This window comes from Colletotrichum truncatum, assembly GCF_014235925.2.
Source record: "Colletotrichum truncatum strain CMES1059 chromosome Unknown Contig_0005, whole genome shotgun sequence".
NCBI lineage: Eukaryota > Fungi > Ascomycota > Sordariomycetes > Glomerellales > Glomerellaceae > Colletotrichum > Colletotrichum truncatum.
The window spans coordinates 1,366,295-1,387,586 of record NW_027222402.1 but is presented as its reverse complement, the minus strand read 5'-3'; the positions used below and the strand labels follow the sequence as shown (position 1 = coordinate 1,387,586).

At 52.5% G+C, this 21,292-nt stretch overlaps 7 protein-coding genes across 7 annotated transcripts; 3 read left to right on the top strand and 4 right to left on the bottom strand.

The window, feature by feature from the left end:
• Positions 1-679: 679 nt before the first annotated feature.
• CTRU02_208425 (trichothecene 3-o-acetyltransferase) lies at positions 680-2,251 on the top strand (the record flags this gene model as incomplete). Its single annotated transcript, XM_036728417.1, has 1 exon — positions 680-2,251. The coding sequence occupies one exon, from the start codon at positions 680-682 to the stop codon at positions 2,249-2,251; it is 1,572 nt and encodes a 523-aa protein (XP_036579701.1).
• Positions 2,252-3,674: 1,423 nt separating this feature from the next.
• Positions 3,675-6,787, bottom strand: CTRU02_208424 (rnapii degradation factor def1; the record flags this gene model as incomplete). Its single annotated transcript, XM_070205090.1, has 4 exons — positions 3,675-4,972; positions 5,011-5,058; positions 5,113-6,353; positions 6,486-6,787. 4 exons carry the CDS (start codon positions 6,785-6,787, stop codon positions 3,675-3,677), a joined length of 2,889 nt encoding a protein of 962 aa, XP_070061165.1.
• A 2,585-nt stretch (positions 6,788-9,372) lies between these two features.
• CTRU02_208423 (uncharacterized protein) lies at positions 9,373-10,548 on the top strand (the record flags this gene model as incomplete). Its single annotated transcript, XM_036728415.1, has 1 exon — positions 9,373-10,548. One exon carries the CDS (start codon positions 9,373-9,375, stop codon positions 10,546-10,548), a length of 1,176 nt encoding a protein of 391 aa, XP_036579699.1.
• Positions 10,549-11,778: 1,230 nt separating this feature from the next.
• CTRU02_208422 (zinc-binding dehydrogenase) lies at positions 11,779-12,813 on the bottom strand (the record flags this gene model as incomplete). Its single annotated transcript, XM_036728414.1, has 1 exon — positions 11,779-12,813. The coding sequence occupies one exon, from the start codon at positions 12,811-12,813 to the stop codon at positions 11,779-11,781; it is 1,035 nt and encodes a 344-aa protein (XP_036579698.1).
• A 2,032-nt stretch (positions 12,814-14,845) lies between these two features.
• On the bottom strand, positions 14,846-16,759 carry CTRU02_208421 (high-affinity nicotinic acid transporter; the record flags this gene model as incomplete). The annotated part of the gene is made up of 10 exons (XM_036728413.1): positions 14,846-15,064; positions 15,114-15,140; positions 15,199-15,257; positions 15,310-15,523; positions 15,578-15,858; positions 15,890-15,956; positions 16,009-16,061; positions 16,113-16,164; positions 16,210-16,362; positions 16,418-16,759. 10 exons carry the CDS (start codon positions 16,757-16,759, stop codon positions 14,846-14,848), a joined length of 1,467 nt encoding a protein of 488 aa, XP_036579697.1.
• A 1,170-nt stretch (positions 16,760-17,929) lies between these two features.
• Positions 17,930-19,198, top strand: CTRU02_208420 (flavonol synthase; the record flags this gene model as incomplete). Its single annotated transcript, XM_036728412.1, has 4 exons — positions 17,930-18,091; positions 18,142-18,309; positions 18,368-18,511; positions 18,563-19,198. 4 exons carry the CDS (start codon positions 17,930-17,932, stop codon positions 19,196-19,198), a joined length of 1,110 nt encoding a protein of 369 aa, XP_036579696.1.
• Positions 19,199-19,302: 104 nt separating this feature from the next.
• On the bottom strand, positions 19,303-20,612 carry CTRU02_208419 (sulphydryl oxidase; the record flags this gene model as incomplete). Its single annotated transcript, XM_036728411.1, has 3 exons — positions 19,303-20,017; positions 20,073-20,319; positions 20,375-20,612. 3 exons carry the CDS (start codon positions 20,610-20,612, stop codon positions 19,303-19,305), a joined length of 1,200 nt encoding a protein of 399 aa, XP_036579695.1.
• Between the last annotated feature and the right edge of the window lie 680 nt (positions 20,613-21,292).

The window sequence follows — 21,292 nt, the reverse complement described above, 5'->3', positions numbered from 1 at the left end:
CGATATAAAACATCGAATACCCTTGTGGTATTAACGGTCCATAGAATCTGTAAACCATCCGGAGATAGCTTCCACTAAACATTATCTTCGTCGTTCCCGGCTGGAGCACCCGAATAAGCACATTGACCTCAACTAACTTGAAAACTTCCAATCGTTGAACAGACTTCACGCCAATTGAATAGCGTCATTAAACATGGAGTCGATTCCCAGCACTCATCCTACAGCAGCTCACCAACCTGTCGATATAGACGTACATGAAGCGCAGAATTGCGATTCGCTCATCCTATCAGCCCGACAACAGGCACTACACCCCAAAGCTTGTACGAAAGGGCCGGCAGCACTCAATGGTCTCCTAATGAAATGGCTTTCCCTTTTAGGAAGTAGGGAATCTCAGAACAATACGGGTTCGCGGGCAACGGTGAATTTAATTTGGAAGGAACTTCTTTCAGGAAGGTACGCGCCTTCCCTGGTTGCTCACCGGGATGGAACTCAGTTTATTCTCACATTCACTTCAAGTGAGCAGATGGCGCGAATCACCAACAATAACAACAATTTTCAAAGTGTTGTTTATCTTGACACTTCCCAATTATCCTCTCAAGCACTCTCAGGAGTCCCTCTGTTATTACCGTCTTCTCAGATACCCTGTCATACCACTCTCTACTCAAGACAAAAAACGAAAATGGCAGAGAACAATCAGATCACACTTGACGATGTGATGATTCCCAAGATGCTTCACCTTACGCCTCTCGATCAGATTGCGCCTCGAATTTACGTCCGTACCATCTTTGTTTTCACACTCACAGATGGCTATGACGCAGGCACTGCTACTGACTACCTTCGGGAGTGCTTTCACCGGGCCTTGTCTCGCTGGCCATTCCTCTCCGGTCAGATACGTCCTGCTGCTGAGGGTAGAAACCGATTGGAGCTCCTCTATACAGGTGATACGTGGTCTATGAACCCTTCGAACCGCCCCGAAATCTTTCGCTACGAAAAGATCTGTCATCTCAACGGCCACAATTTTAAGGAGCTTGTGGGCCTGGGCATGCCCCCCTCGACCATGAACAAAGATGTTCTCTCGAACTCCCCTAATCACCCCAAGCCTGGAGAGTCTTGTCCTCCCGTGACGATGAAAGTTACAGAGATGAATGGCAAGGGCCTTTTCGTGTGCTTCTCAACGCACCATGGCATCTTCGATGGGGGATTCATCAAGACGTTCCTTGAGTACTTTGCTCAAGGTGCCAATGTGGCATCCAAGAACAATTTCATTGATCACACCATTTGCAACTACAGCGGTCCGGACAATGACAAAAGCAATTACCTCATGGAGTCAAAAAGTATGTCATTCTTTGAGGACACTAAAGTGAAGGGCAAACGATGGCTAACAGAAGTCAAAGAACGTCCCAAGATGGATTGCTACAAGGAGCTTGACATCAAAGACGTTGACTTTCCCGAATATGATTTCACAAAGAATGCCCCGGTACCCAACGGCATCAAAACCCCAAAAGCTGTTTGCAAGATTTTCAAATTCGACAACTCCGTCATCGAAGCTCTCCGGGTTAAGGCACTTGCCTACGTCCGCAAGAAGTATGGAGATGGCGCGTTCGTCTCCATGGTCGATACCCTCTCGGCCCTTGTCTGGGTCTACGTCACCCGAAGCCGCATCTCTCACCTTTCTCCATCTGACGACTCATCCTTCAGCACCGCTGTCGACGCTCGACCTCGTCTCTCGCCCGCTTTCCCTCTCTCTTCCTGGGGCAACATTTACACGCAAAACGTCGCAAGAGCCAAGGTCCAATCTCTCACCATGCTCGACGAAGCTGGAAAACTGCCCAATGACGCCACTTCTTCAATCTTTGAAGCAGCATGGTTGATTCGTCAAGCGGTAGATAAGGTGAACAAACCAGACTACATCCCGTCGCGTATCGCACTCGCGGCCTCCCTCAAGGATCCCGCCATGGAAGGAGCGGCCTTCCGCAAGGCAAACCGCCCGGACCACGCTGGTCTCGGCTGCAGCGTGTGGGTTCACATGGGCGCTGACGTCGACTTCGGCATCCCCGGCACTGGCGGAAAGGCGGATTACGTTCGCAAGACTTGGTCGGCGAACGATGGAACTATGAATATCATGCAGCGTCGCGGTGTGACGCGTGGCGATGCCCCGTGGGAGGTCCTGCTTGCTTTGAGAGAGGACGACATGGACCGAGTCTGCTGCATGAATGCCCTTGGACACTGGGCCATGTCTTGGTGTGCCTGACATGGTATCTGGCACTGGTTGCCAACGTGATCAACGATGGATTTATAAAGAACCAAAGGATTGATTTTGGGTCTGATTTGGCGTTTGGGCAGGGAAAAGGTCCGAGAATCAGTACCTACGGGCCACACAATTTATTTTCTTTGACTTTGACCAGATGGTAATTCGGCTTGAGGTGAATGGCTACCATGGTAGTAGTTAGACTGAGGTTTACCGAATTGAGAAAAGCTTGCAAAATGACTTGAACGCTTTCAAAGACCGCCACTTCTCATGGCTGACATTTTTTTTTTTTTTTTTTTTTAGCTTAGATGAGTTCCTAATGAAGTAATGTTGTATGTGAAGACGAGAGAAAAAGTCCCCCAAGTAGTACACAAGTTGAACGAAGTATCTCCTCGACCATCCCATCGATTCCGATTAGAGCCCCTTTCCGGCAAGACAGGAAATGCCAATCTGATAGCACCTTTCTATCCAAAGTCGAATGGGTACCTGAGTGGTTTCTATCCAGCTGAGTGTGTTTCCAATTCCTGTGGTCTAGCGTTCTGTAACAAAAGGGCTGGCTGTAAGGTGGCATACCAAATATCTTGAGAGAATATAAGTATCATGAATTTTAAATCTTGGTAATTTGACGAGAAGAGTGGGCATTGGAGCTCTGGTGTCACTTGCTAAAATAAAGTCTAGCCGCGATGGATGGGACAGTCACAGTTTCTGACGTCCAATGAGCCATAAAGGGTCGTTTAAGTATTCATTATTTTACGGTTGTTAGCTCATCTCAAATACTTCCAACAAGTGTACGTCAGGTAAGAAATAAGAACTTGAATTCTATCCTCTGTTAAAATGCCTACGTAGCTGATGTAAGCATAATGCAATCAAGATTCACGTCACACTACACATTGCACAGTAACAGTGGGTGCCAAATATTTTATTGGCTACTACGCTCCCTTTTCCAAGGAGTTCAATCTCAATATCAGCCCTCCGTCGGGCAACGACCAACCTCCCACCGAGTCCAAATCCGTCTGTCAATAGCGTTTTCAAGGCCGCATGCCACCTCGCCGCCAGCTATCATTCTTGAGCAAGCCTAATTAGACCTCCCCGTTGCGAAAAAGAAAACAAAAAACACAATTCCGTTGCGGCCGGTGACCATCCGAAAGTGTTTCCCCTCCCTGATTCTTTTTTTGATAGATCGTACACATACGCTCAAAGGCCATACACAGAGTAATGAGTAGAGAGAAGAAAGTTTCCCCTAAAGAGAGAGAATGCATGAATTATCCTTGCCGCCTGCAGTAATACCGTCTGCAAGTCCAAAGAGAGATTCGTTTGCCGACAAAAGCGCAAGAGCTGACAACGTGCCAGGGCTCAAAGGCCAAAGGCCACTCACTCAGTTCATGTCAAAAGACCGAGGGTGAGATAGCCGGCGACCACTACTTCTCTAATGGTAGTTTCCGCCCCAGCCGCCGCGCTGCTGCTGCTGGCCGCCACTGCCGTAGTATCCACTGCCGTAACCACCTTGGCCGTAGGATCCAAACGGAGCGTTGCCGTGCTGTCCGCTAGTGGCGCCGCCCATACCGTAGCCACTGCTTCCGTGGAGACCGTGTCCCTGGAGGTGGCTGGGGTAGCCTCCGTAACCACCCATCTGAGAGGTGGACTGAGGAGGGGGAAGGCCAGTCTGGCCAGAGGGCGTGTTGTTCGTGGCCGAGCCAGGACGAGCACCGCCGAGCGAGGGCGAAGGGCCGGAGCCAGGCTTGCTGTCGCCGAAAGGCTTCAAGTCATCGCTGGCAGACGCGGAGCCAGCAGGCTGGGCGGTGCTGTTAAAACCTTGACCAGCGGGGGACTGGAAGGAAGAAGAGCCACGGCCGAAGGTGTCCTGCACGCCACCGAAGCCGCTGGCACCGGCAAGGCCAGGCTGGTTTCCGGACTGAGCGGAACCAGCGCGACCGAACTGATCACCACCCAAGCCGGAGCTCAGACCGCTGTCGGCACGGTGGAGAGACGACTGGCCGAATCCGCCGGCGGGGGAAGAGGCGTGGTCATAAGGGCCCTGGGGCGACATGCCGTAGGGGTGGCCGTAGAGACCTCCCTTTCCGTACGGGCCACCACCGTATCCTCCCTGGCCGTAGTGACCGTAGTTCATGTAGTTCGAGTAGTAAGCATTGTTGTAGTAAGGGTGGCTGTTGTAAGGGTAGCTCTGCTGGCCGTGAGACTGAGGCTGAGAAGCCTGGCTAGCTGGCTGCTGCTGACTCTGAGCAGTAGGGTTAGGTGTCGTCTGTCCGCTGTTCTGGGCATCGTTCGTGACGCCTCCGTAACGAGACTGGTTCTGCAGGCCGCCGCTCTGAGGGTATTGGCTGAGGTTGTCAGCTTGCTGAGATGCGTTGTAACCGCCGAACAATCTCTGCTGGGATGAAAGGCTGTCCTGGTGAGCCTGGGCGCCCTGCTGGCCATAAGGCTGGTTGTAGTAGTTGTAAGGGGGTCGGTTTTGTTGGTCGGCGGTGTAGTAAGAAGAGTACTCGCTAGGCGCGGAGCTGAATGCTCCACCAGGTTGCTGGTTTTGCTGCTGCGATTGGGTGGGGAAGCTGTCGAACTGGTTCTGAGTGGCAGAGGGGTTCGGCTGGTTGAAGGGATCGATAGGTTTCTGGGGGAAAGCAGAGGGCTCCTGGGCGCCAGCCTGGCTGAAGCGCGAGTAGGGCGGCTGCTGGGCGGCCTGCTGAGGAGCTAATAACATGTCAGTAACTGTAAGAAGAAAGGCTAGGGTTGAGCCAGATGACAACACTTACTTTGGTTCGAAGCGGGAGGCTGAGGGACGGCGCTGGCGGGACCTGAACAAGAATTAGCAAAACAGCCCACAGTGTTGGGCCTCGAAGCATTATTACCAGTAGGGGGGGCAGCAGCCGCGGGAGGCAGACCAGGAGCGGGCTTCTGGGTGCCAATGGCCTCGGGCACGGGAGCTTGTTGAGGAGCGGGAGGGAGAGAGGTTCGGGGGTGGGCGACGGGGGAATCGGCGGGGGGCTGGGTTCTGGTCTCGGGCTCTTCACGGTCACCATCGATGTCGTCCTCGTCGTTCAAGCTAAAAGCACCAAACTGGACAGCGGCGCGGTCAACCTCGCGGTTGCCAGGCATACGGACAGCCTCCTCCTGGTCCAGAACGCGACGCTGATAGCTCGGGGTACGGGCTCCTCTCTCGGTAGTGGCCTTGATGGCAGAGGTGGCGAAACCGCTGTTCGAGGTGGCAGCGACGGGGCGGGCAGGCAGGTGCTGCTGTTGCGAGGCAGACAGGGGGGTTGCGGTAGCGCTGGCGGCGGCCTGACGAGGATCCCAGGAATCGGCGGTCGTGCTGGCAACGGTAGCGGTCGCGGGCGGGTGCGATTCGTCGACGACCTGTTCAAGATTCGTCTCAGTGAGTTGGTCCTTGGAAGGCGGCAAAACCACTTCAGGTTCAATGACGGTTGGTACTTCTGCAGGAGCTGGTTCTTCTTGAGCTGGTTCGGCGGGGGCTTCAACAGCGGGCTCAGGCTGCGGCTCAGGCTCAGGCTCGGGTGTAGGTTCAACGGCAGGGGCGACGGGAGGGAGAGGTTCGATGGGTTCGGCGGGCTTAGGCGCGGGCTCCTCCTTGGGCGGCTTCGGGGCGGGCTTGGGCGCGGTCGACTGACGGAGCATGCTAGCCCACGTCTTGGCAGCAGGGGCGGCGGGCTTGGGAGCCTCGGATGCGGCAGCGGGAGCGGGAGCGGGAGCCGCGGCGGGCTTCTCGGTGGTCTCCTTGGGGGCCCAGGGGTCCTCGGTAGGTGCGTCCTTCGCCTCGGATGGGGTGTTCCATGCATTCGACTCCTCGGTAGGCACAGAGAGCGGCTGAGCGTTCTCCTTGGTGTGACGAGTGCCATTAGTAGCTGCTGTGTGTGAGGACCTGCCCCGGCCACCGCGAGCGCCTCCTCTTTCAGTGGTTCTGCCGCGACCACGGCCAGCATCCGAGACGTTGCGTCCGCCACGAGTAGATCTGGCGTTGGATGAGTCGATGTTTGAGGAGGCAGTCGTGGGCTCCTTAGCCTTGGAGCGTGGGGCCTTCTTCGTGACCTCGCCCCATTGCGAGATGGTGCCTAGAGAGGGAAAAGAGGAAAAATTAGCATAACGGGCCCAGGTGCGGCAATGCGTTGATTAGGAGACTATGCGGAACAATGGTGACAGGTGTGTTGCGCAAGGCTGAAGATGACAGCCTGATGAGGCAGGAGGATTTTGTTATGCGCCCACACACATACCTTCAGCAATGCGGGTGACGGTAAGATTCTCGTCACCATCTGTCTCTTGAAGAGCGTAGAGGATATCCTGCTCAGACCAATCGGGGAACAGTTCCTTGATGAGAGGAGTCTTTGATCCGTATTGCTTCTTCAGCTCGCCGAGTTCGCCTTGGTCCTCAAACGCAGTCGCATCATCGGCAAACTTATCGCCATTGGGTCTGCCGGCAGTGCGTCCACCCCGGCTGGCGAATCCACCTCTTCCACCGCGACCAGAACCTCTGCCGCGCGAGGCGGCAGGCCGAGTCTGTACCTCAGACATTGCTGAGTGTGTTCTTTGTAGGAGAGGAGGGGTTTTCCACGTGTGGGAAAAAAAAAAAAGAGGGAGTCAATTAATCGCCGTCCCGTATCGACACGACAGCTCTGTTGGTGGGGTTCTGCGGAACTCAGGCCGTTGAGGGGGAAGGAGGGAGAAAAAAAAAGGAAAAGAAAAGGTGCCGCAAAATGGGAAAGACGACGACGTCGTGGTCGTGGCTGACTAGACGAGACAGGTGAGGTTGGTGGTGGTGGTGGTGTAGGTGGGAGAAACGAGGTGGATGATGGATGGATGTGGAATGTTGTGCAAAGCAAAGCAAATGCACTGGGGAAAAAGTTCAAAGGGAGGTTTTTTGCCCAGGCGGCCAGCACAAAGCAGAGAAAGCGCCCAGTCACAGTCACGGATATGGTGGGCAATGGGTAGCGACAGCAGTAACAAAAGCCAGCAGTGTGTGGCAGCGGCATTGGCAGCAGCAGCAGCAGCGTCAGCGAGGAGGAGGTGGCCCGTGGATGATGGACTGTGGGCTGTGGGCTGCCCTGCAAAGTGTGGAGAGCAACAGGTCACACCCTCACACGCCCTCAGCAAAAGGTTTGATGCAGTAGCTGGCCTGGGCTAGGCTGGTGGTCCCTTTCCACCCCCCCGGAAAAAAGGTACATGCAGCCTTCTGAGGGTTCTGCTCTATCGCTGACTACTCTTACTAAGTTTGTATGTATGTGATATTGTTTTTTGTTTAAATGATTTCTTTTGATTTTGTCACGGGTTGCTGCTGTAGCTGTTGTGTGTTTTTATTTCCTCACTACACTACCTACGCTACGATACTGGTACCAGCCAGGCTGTTTTTGGGCCTGAGCGACCGCCTGCAGCGAATGACGCCTCTCTAAGTCCGGATCTGGCTAGCGTTTTCCATTTTATGCGGGTCTGCGCAGATCCACTGCCTCAATCGTCGGGCTGAGTGGAGGTACAGGTACTTTGGTTTGCCACTGAAAACTGACCAGATGGCAAGTAGCTGCCTGTATTGCAGCTGCTGTGTGCCGTTGTCCATCTGAGTACCTAAGGCAGGTACCTCCGTACCTTTTTACGGTTGGTACCTGACTTTGGGGACCTTCCTCCCCTTGCCTTGGCTGCCCTACACTATTCGCTAGGAAGGAGGATGAGGTAAGAAGGCGAGGTAGTCACGCACCTAGTGTACCTGACGTTGGAGATGGGGAACAAGAGGCAAAACAAGGAGATACTACCCAAAACTATAGTACGTAGTATACGACACCTGAGTAAAGGCAGCAGTAAGGCAGAGCTCACTCCGAGGAGGAAAGCGCAGCCAGTTAGCATGAGAGATGGACGGAGGGGATATTTAGTCTCATCTAGCGAAATGCGGCCATGGCAAGACAGCAACACGACAGGACGGCACAGAACCGATGAAAGAAGTGCATCTAGACTAGTCGGCATGCTCTTAGGCCCCTTGGGTCCTTAGGTCCTTACCACTCGCTCACTGCTACTAGTTGGCCACAGGCACCGACCAGTAGGCAAGCATAGTTGTGAGCACAGCCGAGGCGGAGAATGCTGCAAGCTCCGACCAGCTGTTGCTAGCTGGCTGAGAAACCGTCGCCAATTGAATTCAGTCAATGAATGCCATTGTCTTGTCATTTGCGCCGTGCTGCTGCATCAGCCGAGAACGAGACCTCTGTGCGTTTGCCGCCATCATCCTCAACAAACTAACAAGCTGAGCTCTTTTGGTCTGTGTCGTGTCGCGTCTGTCGTCCGTTGAATTTGAAGCCATGCGACACAACACGCCCGGCAACTCCTGGCTAGATTCACCACGAAAGCTCCCCCCGGCAGCTCTTGTGTCATCTGTTCCAATACCTGTCGAGTCCCCTTCCGGGCACGAGGCTGTACTCGTCACCCAATGCCACCCCCGGCCCGCCCTACTATGTAAACTGGAGGGCGATTCGTGTGATTCACAGCCAACGGGGGTTCGAGAACATGGTCGAGGTAGCCGGTACGCGCCAGATCTAACGTTACACTGGCTGAACGCGGTGGTATGGTCCGCTCAGTGCGGCTTGAATCATGAATCTGGGCCTCGTGGCATGTACTCGAGACATTCTCCATAGTCTCCAGGGCCCAAACAGAAAAAAAACAAAATAAAAAAACAGTAGTGGTACCAGTGACTCCATCAAGTCTCCTACCTGGGGCCAAGGACGAAAAGACACAGACGCAGTTCCCCACTGACTCCCATTGCCTCGGTACGTACCGTGAGCTGCCACTTGTGTCTGTGTTTGCTGTGTCTCTGGCTTTCCCAGCTGCCTGAGGTGTCCGGGGGGGCTGACTCCGCATTTTGAGGGTCACATGACCCCGGTAGTGGCATGACTGAGCCAGGCTCCGGAGCCAACATCACTCCATGGCACGACCATGATGCTAAACTGACCCAAACTGGATTTGTGATACGATCCCGGCTACTGCCAATCACTGATGCGCTCCTCGAACATCCCACTGAAGCAAACACAGACAGACTCAGCACACTGCATCTTACAACTCCATTACGAAAGGCCCTCAGTGCCGCAGAAATTGCTGGTTCTTGAAATCGGAAACTCCTCACCATGTTCACGACAAAGCCTCTAAGCTCTTTCAAAAATGCCCTCTCTTCGATCCACCAGCCTCTGCCTCTCTCTTCGCGAGAGTCGCAGAAGCTTCTCAACGTCTTGAAAACCTCTTTCCGTCAAAACCTCGACAAGGAGCATGGCTGGGCTCCCGAGACTACCGAATCCTCCGTTTCCCAGACATCCTCCAAGCACCCTTCTACCTCGCGCGACTCCCACCGCCGCCCGACCGACCGACATCTCCGCTCTATCCTCTCCAATCCCCTGTTCAAGAGCGGCGGGAAACCCAACGATGTGGCTTTTGCAGCACCACGGGACCCCATGGACGTTTTCGACGAGGCTGCTTCGAAGGGCATGATGACGAGAAAGGCTGCGACCGGCTGCTTGCGTGCTAAGCGTCAGCAGATCCTGCAATCCAGTGCGTTGTCAGTTCACGATGCCATGGCGGCATCTATGGCCGGTTTACGGGTACTCCAATGGCTGAGATCATCTGGCGAGGAGCGAACATTGGAGTTCCTCACAGACAAACACTTCGTCTACGAACTGTCGCCATTTCTCATTTCGGAAGGGCTCGAGGAGGTGGCGTGGATGTGGGCGGACAGGATGGTTCGAGGAGAAGGTCCAGCAGACGACAATAGTGTCATTGTTGGATCTTTGATCTCCAGTATTGTGGCCGCCAAGTCAAACATTGAGGACAAGAACCTCGACACTGCCTTCTCGGCGATGCTTAGAGCAGACGAGACATGGAAAGCAAACCCTCAACTACCGCATATCCTCCTTCGTCCCTGGCGAGTACTCTCCTGGCGGTCAACAGTGGAAGCATGGAAAAGGCCGCTGCCTTCAACTACCTTGTTCGAGTCTTTCGTCGGCACCGCCAATCATATTCAACGGCCCTTGAGGGTCGACCGCGCACACCTTGACCTTCACCACCCGACAAGTCCAAACCACGAACGCGCTGTAAAGTTTCTTCAGGGTTTCCAGGACTCGCGACTCATTAAACCGGAGACTAGCACTGGCATGGTGACGAGAGCCATTTTTATGGGTATGGATGCCGTTAGCCATTTGACCCGTCTTGGTAGGACAGACGAAGCCGAGTCACTGCTACGTGTGCTGCAGGCCAAATTCTCGGAGGAACTTTGGCAAAAACACCGCATGCGTGGCATGGCATTAGTATGATTGATGGCGCCCATACAGACCAACAATCACGACGCTCGTCTTAGACTGGACAATCCGGGCCCTCTTGAAGGTTCACATAGCCAATGTTCTTTTGGACATACATCAGCTGCTTAAGCGGCTGGCTATTGGACCACGCCTGGCCGAACTATCCGGGTATCGAGGCTGCCACGCCCGTGCCTCGACGACGGCAGAGACGCTCAATTGGGCGTTGGTTACCTATAGCCTTTGAACCCTTTTTCAAGGCTGCCAAGAGAGAGGAAGACGCGACAATTCCCTTTACTTTTTAAATCAAACCCTCGAGAAGGATGTAGTCATGGCCCTGCCATGATACGCCTTACACACGTAGCCAAAAGCTACTAACTGTGCACAGAGCACATTCATTTGTTGAATAGGAGATACCCGCAATATAACGCCCATCATGTTTACGCACCATGATTGAGTTGTGATTCCTCCCATCACGTGATTGCTGCATGTCTTGCACACTCGCCCAACGCCCTCTGATGCTCCGCTTTATGTGTCAATCTTGCACGCAGCGATAATGTTGCCTGTCCTCGTTGCAAGCCCTAAATTGAATTTCTCACCAGCAGCAGATATGTGATTAAGACAGTGCTGATTCACATATCCAAATGCACAGCTTTGGAAAGGCCTGCTGCCAAGCCTGGTGTTTTGATGGGGTCGTCACATACATATAAATTAAGACCATCAACATGATGTAGAAAAAGAAATGTACCACAGGGATGATGTTTTTCAGCTTGTAGCATACCCTCGTAGCAGAGCGGGCTCGCCTGTGCAAGCTTTGTTTAACAGCGTCATCGCCCTTGATTAACCAAGACCTTCAAGTTCCAGTCGAACCCCCTCAATGTCTCAAAGAGGCGAAGCCGGTGCGGTCAAAATAGTTCGGCCGTGAGTAGACATGCCATGTGAAAAGGTGACATGAGGCTCATGCTTACGGGGTCCAGGGTAGTGGAGCGCTCGATGGTGTAACCAGACGGAAACGAGCGTGCCCTACATTAGTGCTTATGGTCCAAGGATCACTCAATCGACTGCCGTGATTTATCAAAAACGTCAATCTTTACAATTATTATTCCCTTGATAAGCTCTGTCTGTGGTGAAGCTAATTGCCAAAACCCATCCAACGCCGGATCCAACTCCGAAAATCCCCAGGAACCCGCTCGCAAAGCATTCCTCGCCCGTTTCTCCCTTACCTCGCCGAGACCCTAAACCAAACGCTCAAGCCTTCTTCGTGACCCTCACAACAATCTTACCGGCGCTCGAGCCTTCCTTGAGCTTCTCATAAGCCTTCACGGCATCCTCGAACTCAAAGGTCGAGTCAATCACGCTCTTCACCTTTCCTTCCGCCATCCAGGATGCAATCTGCGACAAATCGGCGTGGGAGTTCTTGGTCAGGAAGGCCTCGAACTTGTGCTTGGCGCCGCCCAGGAAACCAGGCAGGAAGGCGCTCGGCAGGACACTCGTGACCTGGGCAAAGGAGATGGCACCGCCGACGAACTTGAAGTGGCCGTCGGGCAGCAAAAAGTCGTCGGAGGCCTTGTAGAGGTTCGGCGGGGAGTTGCCGACGTTGTCGACGACGAGGGCGAACACCTTGCCGGCCTCCCTCAGCTTGCCGACGACGTCGGCGGTCTTGTAGTCGATGATCTCATCCGCGCCGAGCTCCTTGCAGAGCGCGGCCTTGGCCGTAGAGCACGACACCGTGACGTGGCACCCGACCGCCTTGGCGATCTGGATGCCGTAGGTGCCGGTGCCTCCCGAGCCGCCGTTGATGAAGATCCTGTCGCCCTCCTTCACGTACGGCACGATGGTCTGGTACGCTGTCAGGGCGGCCGTGCCCACGGCGCCGGCCTGTTCAAAGTCCGCCTGGCCCGGGATCGCGGCGCAGCCCTCGCGGTCAGCCACGACGTACTCGCTCAGCGAGCCCTGGGCGCCCATCGGGTCGAGACGGCCGACGACGGCGTCGCCGGGTTGGATGTCTGTGACGGCGGAGCCGACGGCGACGGCGCGGCCAGCGAAGTCCATGCCGGGAGACTTGGGGAACGAGATCATTGCCTTGGCGACGAGCCCGAGGTCAGGGAACTTGTAGTCTGCGGGGTTGATGCCTGCCGTGACGACCTGCACGAGGATCTGGTTGTCCTTGAGCTTGTCGGCGGACGGCGTTGGCACGGTTGCGAGAGTGAGGGACTGGATGAAGGTGCCCGGGGCAGGGATCTGCCAGCGACGCATCTCAGAGGGAGGAGATTGGGTGGCCATTATTGCGATGTTTGGCTGCTTGATGATACTTGATTGTGTGTGTGTGTGGTTATGTGGACGTCCTTTCGATAAGTTATATTGGCTGTCGAGGACTGAGGTAAGTTGAAGTCGAAGCTAAATTCTTGAGCTACCTTGGAGATAGTGTAGATGATGACCTTGTACGAGCTTCAATCCCAGGCAAGAGCTCCAAGGCAGGGTCATGATATAAAGTTTGGTGATCAAGGTGGGGTATACGCAAACACTGACGGAATGCGGGACCCAACCCCATTTCCAGTCCCTTATTCTTTTTTTTTTTTTTTTTCTCTCCCTCTTCTCTTTTTTTCTTCTTTTAGGCTTTTGCCCGGGCTTGCTGTGTCAATCAGATGCCATCCTGGGAAAACAGCTGCCAGGCCCTTTTTGGTGGTGCCACCTCGTCTGCTGCTGCTGCTGCTGCTGCATTCTCTCAGCTTCTCACCTTATGTCACGAAATGCAATTACCAAGGGGAAACCCTATGAGAAAACCCAGAAGGTACAAGGTAGGGAATTGATTCTGGCGCTAACCGTTGCTCCCCGACACACCGTTCTTGACAAAACGGCTACGTCAAATTGCGTCACGACTCGCCTTGCCCCGATCCGGGCTCCTCACCCGGGTTGTTGCCCCGGGAATACCGAACCAGGCCAAGAATGCTGGCAGGTTCGAAATCCGTGTTGGTGGGGGGCCATGCCCGTCGGCTCATCCTATCGCGCCGGATACCGATTGGGTAGAAAATTTTCAAGCTACCTAGGTACGGGGAGGATATGCAAAGTGGGTTGTATTTAGCCCGGTGCTCGGTCAACCCTGAGTGCTGTGAATTTTTCTCGAAATGAAATTTGAGAGGTAAAAGGGACTCCATATTTGGAAGAAACTGCTTCGTTGGCGCTAGAGGTCGGGCCTCGGTTGACGGGACTTGGCCTCAATTCCTCGTGTCATTGCCATATGATGTCTGGATATGAGATGTGCACCAAGTATCAAGCGAGTCCGGTAAAAACGCGGCGTTGCCATCTATTGCTTGTGCGAATCACAAGCACAACTGGACATTGTGACTTAATATTTGTAAAGGTAGTTGTTGCGACTTGTGACGGCAACAATTATACCTTGCTATCTTGACTACTCTGCATCTATTGCTGCGCGACTAGGTGCAAACATAGAAGAGTCATTATTCAAAAGCTCTTGAGTAGAAAGAGTCATATTGACAGCATTCGTTCCAGCTTGGTTCCATTTGCCAGGAAAAGCCATATCCCAATGCTGTCCATTTCACAACCAAGTTTCATACTTCAGCTGCAAATTTCCTCAGAAGTGGTACTGCACAGGTATCGGATGGCCATCAACCCGTAGTCTTGAGTTAACTTGCCCATGTTTATGGTGTATTTGAGGGTTATTTGATTTTCAGTTTCTAGAACACAAGCTCTTCTCGAGGCCTAACTCTAATCGCTCTGTTTGCCTAGCGATTCACAAGAAGGGATTACCTACTTCGTACCAAGTCGTCCTTGGGATGGACACATGTTCAGGCTGCTCATCTTTATGGTGCCAATTTCACCGGAAACATTGAGACTTTTCATGACGTCTACACCTTTCGCTAGGATGTAAACGCAGTAATATTCGATCTAGGAGCAAGACTGTGTTGAGATTCTGTGACTCGTGGTCGGCGTCGCCATAAACGTATACAGCCCCTTAGTTGGAAGAGTTCACGGGGAGCCTTGATGCGGTGCCTATAGCTGAAGAAATAAAAATGTAGAAACTAACACGTCTTGTTTGGGTAAAGCCATCTGATGACCTGGGGCATTTTATATACAGACTCAGAGACCGAAACAGGTTCAATGACATGTTATGTAGCAGTACTGGAACTTAGAGCATCGACTTAGATGTGCTTACAAGGTAGGGAAGCGTCTCGGCTGAAGTTTGCAACAAACGAACGAGATTGGCTGCATTAAAGAAACCATTAACTGGGTTGAAAAGTCTCTTGATCAATTTTGGGTATCTGGCTAGACGTATGGCGCTGCCTCAGTTTTGAATCTATGCTTTCTCCCCTTGAGCCTGTGTTTTGTCCTGGACACTGTTGTCAATATCCGACTCAACCGAACTAGTCCCCAGGCGCTCCTCTTGCTTGTCTTGTCTTGCGACGAAGTACCAAGCGCTGGATACGGATAAAAGCGTCCCACAAAGCAGACCGATGGAGCAGGAGTAGCTGACGCGGTAGGTCGGTCCAAATTTTGGCTGGTAGATTTGAGGGCCCTGCGAAGTTTGTTAGCCGTGACTCCTAACCAGAGTCTTTGGAACTTACCACTATCCCCATCAACTGACAAGAAGCCTAAGTCATTATTTTAGTATGATTTCGTACTCCCTCGCGCTGGAATTTGGCTACTTACGTTGGTGATACCGATAGCCAGACCAGCGGTGGTTGTTCCTTTCGCAGCTCGGATACGCTCTGAATATGTCGTCAGTTTCTGGCCATACATGATAACGGCCACTTTGCTTACCGGGCCAGATTATAGCAAAGAAACTTTGCGATGCGGCCGTAGCAATCATAACAAAGATGTACTTGGCGATAGGATGTTTGACTGTGATGAGCAGAATGTAGCAGATGATCTGAGCACTCTCCAGGCCGAGACCTGCAACCCACGGACTAAGCCTCCGAGTGTGAACAAGGAATGCTAGAGATAGTAAAATAACAAACACGAGCGTGAATGGCGGCTTTAGGTCGTTAGTCCAGTTGTTTTAGGGAACTTTGAGGCAGAATCAGCGTACCATTGTCATGACTTGAGAGATTGCCGTGTTTGAAATGCCGAGTTCGTAAATAACTGTAGGCAGAACGAAAGAAATGCCCCATCCGCCGATGCCGTGTGTAATCCAAATCATCAGAAAAGGAACGAAGGTAGGATTGCGGAAAAGGTCCTTGATTTGTTGGAAGTTTACCGTCTTGGCCTTCATACTGGGCGCCTGGTCAGGAAGGTCGGCTAACACTACCTCCCTCTCGGACTCGGTGAGGAACGTAACAGTTTCGGGATCTTTTGGCTCGTCAGAATTGCCTTTGTTGCAGAAGATGAGGCCGTGACTCACAGTTTGGCAGGAAGAAGAACGTGTAGATACCGCAGAGAATGGCAGGAATGCCTTCCAGGATAAAAAGCTGTGTCCGCCATCAGTTAAAGCCGCAGTAAACGAGAGCTTAAGCAACCAACCCATCTCCAACCAGCAAGACCGCCAACACCATTCATGAAAGAGATGGTATATGCTAATTGTGGTTAGCCAGTATGTCCTCAAGCAGAATATAGCTTCGATATACCTAGTAAGCCGCTTATTGTCCCAGAGAACATTCCACAGGCATAGAAAAACCCCTTGTCTGTTAGTCGAAATCAAAAAAGACATCCATTCGTTCTCACAATTCGAAGAGGCAACTTGTGCGTTGGGTACCAAAAGCTCAAGTGATACAAAACTCCTGGATAAAACCCAGCTTCGGCAAGTCCAAGAAAGAAGCGACAGGCTAAGATGCCTGCGTAGTTCTGCGTCGCACCTTGACACATGGAAATAATTCCCTTTTCTCGTATCAGCTCTCATATTCTCGGCCAATCATGTTTGGGGAAAGAATACCCATGTGACCATAATCCGACTCATCCAGATAGAAGGCGAAAACCTCTTAAGTGCAAGGGTCGCAAGTGGTTCAAAGAACATGTAAGGGTAGTAGAATATACTCAAAGCCCAGGCCCACTGAGAACTAGTCAAGTTGCCCAGTTGCTTCCTGATACCTGTTCCCTGTTCCAAGTTGATAATGGCTGCGTTACTGATGTTGCTGACGTGGATTCGCATGATGAGGTACACAAAGGAGTACCAAATCAACAATCTCTTATCAATCTTGCGGTGCGCAGTCTTGAGAAGAGGCTTCTCCTCTTCCGGTGAAGGAACACCGCTGGTTCGAACTCCTTCTTGGCCCATCTTGAGGTCTAATTCTGCTGATGCTGCTATTCCAGAGTGTTGACTGCCTACCGGCGAAAGGCCTTAACGATGTTCGAACTGGAAAAGTTGACTATAAAACCCGTATATCCATTTACTTACCGGCCATTTAAAACACACTCCTCTCTGCATCTCCTACATCAAAGGCCGATTACGCAGATCCGACAACATGCCTGCAATGCAAGAAGCACGCCTTATTGCGGGGCCATGTGCACTGTGGTATTCCCATGCAGTTTTCCTCTGAGAGGATTCAATCAGCCTTGTTATGACTGGCTGAAAACTTGCGCATATCAATTATCGGTTAGAAGTTTACGGGGAAAAAAAGCCTGGGATTTTATTACGTCAAATGTGCCGTACGTAGACATCCAGGGGCCGCTTTACTGTTGCGTCCCCCGACTTATAAGTGAACTGGGGTTGTGGTTGAGGCTGTCAAAGCGAAGTGGGGCGGTTGAGCCTATATAGGTGCCATTTTGTCTACTCTCCGCAACAATCACCCAATCCGGAATTCCGATTTAAATTTGGCTTGACTGCATTCGTAGTGTAGTGGTTATCATCCAAGCCTTCCATCTCTTCCGAGGATTAGCTTGGGACCGGGTTTCGATTACCCGCGGATGCATAAACTTTTGACTTTTTTTTTGTTACTCCCAATGATAAATCTTGTCAACTGCAATCTTTAGTATGTGAATTGAGCCTATTTCTTTTGCGCAAAAGTGAACAAATGGCGTCGGCCTGCTAAGCCCAATCTGCCCCAAGGCCGACAGCTCAGCTTCATCACGCCTCAACTTGCGCAGAGTAGCAGGTTTACCCCGACGTCGGTATCACATTCGCATACTCTGCGGAAATAAACCGAAACCGTGCAGCCAAGAGGTGGAGGTTACTTCTTGATGGAGAATCGGATTGTAATCACTTAAGCTGCTACTCCAACCGCCATTGCAGGATTCGTCTCGCAATGGTCTGGGGTTATGACGTGCTCAAGCTTCCCGCAGTCGCCCTCCGATGCGGCAAGAAAGTACCGGCGCGGGGAACTTCGTGACATCAGACACTACGGGTATTTAGCAGCTGTGATTTGACCTCGTCGATGTTGTCGAGGGCGGGCATTGCAGACAATTGCGTTGGCCTTCATTCGAAATTTCAAATAGTTAAAATTTCACAATGCCGTCCGCTGTCGCTCCCGAGCAAGTTCCATTGCCAAAATGGCAGCGCCCAGCCAAAACAACACATCAATTGCCTTGGGCGGACATTAAAGTAATCGACATTGGCAAGTTTGATCAGCCAGGAGGGAAGAAGCAGCTTGCGGAAGAGCTTCGACAGGCAGTAAGACTCCTTGTAAGGGAGTGGTGAGCATCAGTTAATGAGGTACCTAGGTTCACGAGACCGGCTTTTTCAGTCTGATCAACACCGGATTCACTCCCGAAGAGGTGCAGCGACAGTACGACATTGGACAGGGGTTCTTCAAACTCGATGTCGAAGATAAGGCAAGGCCGGGGAACACCTGCGACTTTGGCAAGGGGAACTATTTCGGATACAGACCAGTGAGCGAGTGCTAGTTCACGTTTGACCGAATCTGTAAGCTAATGAACATAACGATAGGCACACGACAAGAAGATGCAAGGCACTGAAGTGCTCAATAACGTCGAGTCAGTCAATATCGCCAAGTTCATTCCCAAGTATGCCAACGAGCCATTCCATTCTTTTTTCGAGCCCTTCCGAAACGAGATTGAGGATTTCTCAAGGGTAGGTCTTCTTTATCCCTTCCTCAACGGCCACTCACTTACACCCAGCCAGCGATCCTCCGAACTAGCAAGTAAGGTTTTTACGCTCTTCTCTATCATTCTTGAGCTTCCAGAGGATTACTTTTCCTCTCGTCACGCATATGAGTCCCCTAGCGAGGACCATCTCCGTTACATGGGCTATCATACGCGCCCCCTGGCCGAGGATCTCAAAGTCGCCAACACCTGGTCGCGGGCCCATACGGACTTCGGTTCCTTGACTCTTCTCTGGAGCCAAGATGTCGCTGGTCTTCAGATTAAAACATCTTCTGGCGAGTGGAAGTACGTCCCGCCGGTCGACAACGGCATCGTCTGCAACGTCGGCGACACTCTCGACTTCTGGTCTGCGGGGTATCTCAAATCAACCACGCACAGGGTGGTGCGGCCGCCCGAGGACCAGGCGCACCTGTTCCGCCAAGGCCTGTTCTACTTTGTAAGACCAGGTGATGACGTTAACATTAAGCCGGCGGCGTCACCTTTACTGAAGAGGCTCGGCCTCGTCCGGGACGATGCGGAGGATTCGGAACCAGTGACCGGATTGCAATATGTAAGGGAACGAGTGAAGGACTATCATCACCATAATGATTATGCAGACATGAAAGGGAAAAAGTTCAAGGTCGGCAACTTGGAAATCGAAGACGAGGCAGATTGATCAGTGAAATCTTGGTCATTAGAGATTCAGCATGTCGTAATCTATAAGAAAGAACGCTTTCGCTACCTAGCTCAAAGAAAACATGTACGCTTTGAAAGGAATAATTACTGGTCATACTCGCCGGCGTACAAAATGTCGCCGACCTGGCCATTCGCAACCTCCCAAACTGAGCGCTCCTCCAGCTCCGAGTCTCTCTTCAACAGCAGATCCAGGTCGACACCGGTCTCCTTGGCCTGGTCCTCCTTTCCAAGTCTCACGTGCAGGAACACGGCAGCACGCTTACCGCTGTAGAGCGCATGCGGGACATTGGTGCTGTTGTCCGAGTTCGCGTCACCGATGGCGTAGATGCCGTTAACGTTGGTCAGATGTCCCTTTCCGACGGGGGCATTAAGACGACCGCCCAGCAATTCGACGCCGGCGTCAGCTCCGAGCGAGCTGCGCTGCTCATCGGGGTAGCTGACGAAGAAGGCGGCGCGCTCCACAGAGGGACCCTCGGTGAAGTCGACACGGAAGAGGTCGTGCTCGGGCGCGGTGGGGAGCGACGGGTCCGCAGGGTGTGCGCCGCCGTCCTGGAGGCGGGTGAAGCTGGCGATGGTGCGGTTCTCGATGGTGACGTTGTGCAAGCTGAGGAATTTCTGGAACTCAGGGGTCTCCTTCTCCGCAATCTTGCGAATCTCAGGAGTGTCGGTGCCGTTCACAAAGGCGATAAGGTCGGTGTTCAAGGTGAGGATCTCACGGACCAAACTGGCGACGTCGGTGAGGTTGCCGAGGAGGCCGAGGGGCTGGTCTGCGTGCTCGTTGCCATCACACCAGGGGCACCTATAAGGATATTAGATAAATGTAAGACAGCGAAGTGAAGGCGTAAGAAGTGTACCAGTAAACGCCCTTGCCCCAGATTTCCTGAAGTCCGGGGGTAGAAGGAAGGATGTCGTGCAGACCGGTGCCGAGGACGATCTTACGCGTCTTTACGGATGTGGTCTGGCCATCTGCAGTATAAGACACGACAAAGTTGTCGTTGTTGTTGCCTTCAATCTTGGTGACAGTGCCGTTGATCGCCGAGGTCGTCGGGTAAGACTCAATCTGCTTGCGAGCTGCGTAGCGGTACCACGCGGGGGTGACGCCTGTTGGATAATTAGCGAATATTCACACAGAAGGAAAATTTCAGAACACAATTACCATCGAAGCCAATAACATCGTGCATATGCCTCGTGGGCCCGTTGCGGTATTCGCCAGAGTCAATGAGGAGCGTGTTACGGCGCACTCGACCAAGAGCACTCAAGGTGCTAAGGCCAGCCGGGCCGCCTCCAACAATGACGGCATCGTATAGGAGTGTGTCATTATTGACTGGTCGAGCGAGAACCAAGCTCTGTGGCAGTAAAGCCGAGAGCAAAAGGGAGGAAAGAGAGTACTTCATGGCAACGGCAGCGGCGACGAAAGAGTGTGTATACCGAGATTAGTGTTCAACGAGTGACTTTAATGGACGAGAGATTAGTACACCGATGGCCAAGGGCATTCTATTCTTAATATACTCACCAAAAATGCTCCCATACCCAGCGTGCCAAGCGTGCGTGCCGCAACATTTGGATGGTGTGATGCGGTGAGACATCTAAAATTGAGCTCACCCAGGAGCAGATCTTCGGCACGGCACCGCGGCCTGCCCGTCCGTAGGGAATTCAGGTCAACGGGTTTTCATCATGTAAATTGAACGCTCTAGCGCCCTGGCGAGCTTGCCATTCGTGGGGTGTGAGTTTGGCTCAAAGAAGTAGGTGCCAAAGAGGCATTCTTCATTTTTTAATATCGATCTGCTTCAAGGGGTGGATTTGTTCTTTTTTAAGCTTTTTGCTCTGGCCTTGCGGTATTACCGTATCACGCCTTTGGTTGTAGTCAGTATACGCGAATGAGAAGCTGAGTCAGTATCCTAGAGAATCGCGATTGCGTGATCCTTGGTCTATCTGTCCCTCAGAAGGGAACGCACGGGATGCTACGTGGGTGGTACTCTAAAGAGTTAGAAACAGTGATGTTGTAGTAGCCAAACGCGAGTCAATAGCGGCTGAAGCGGCTCATCGACGTTCACTGCTCGAAAGAATCAGCGAA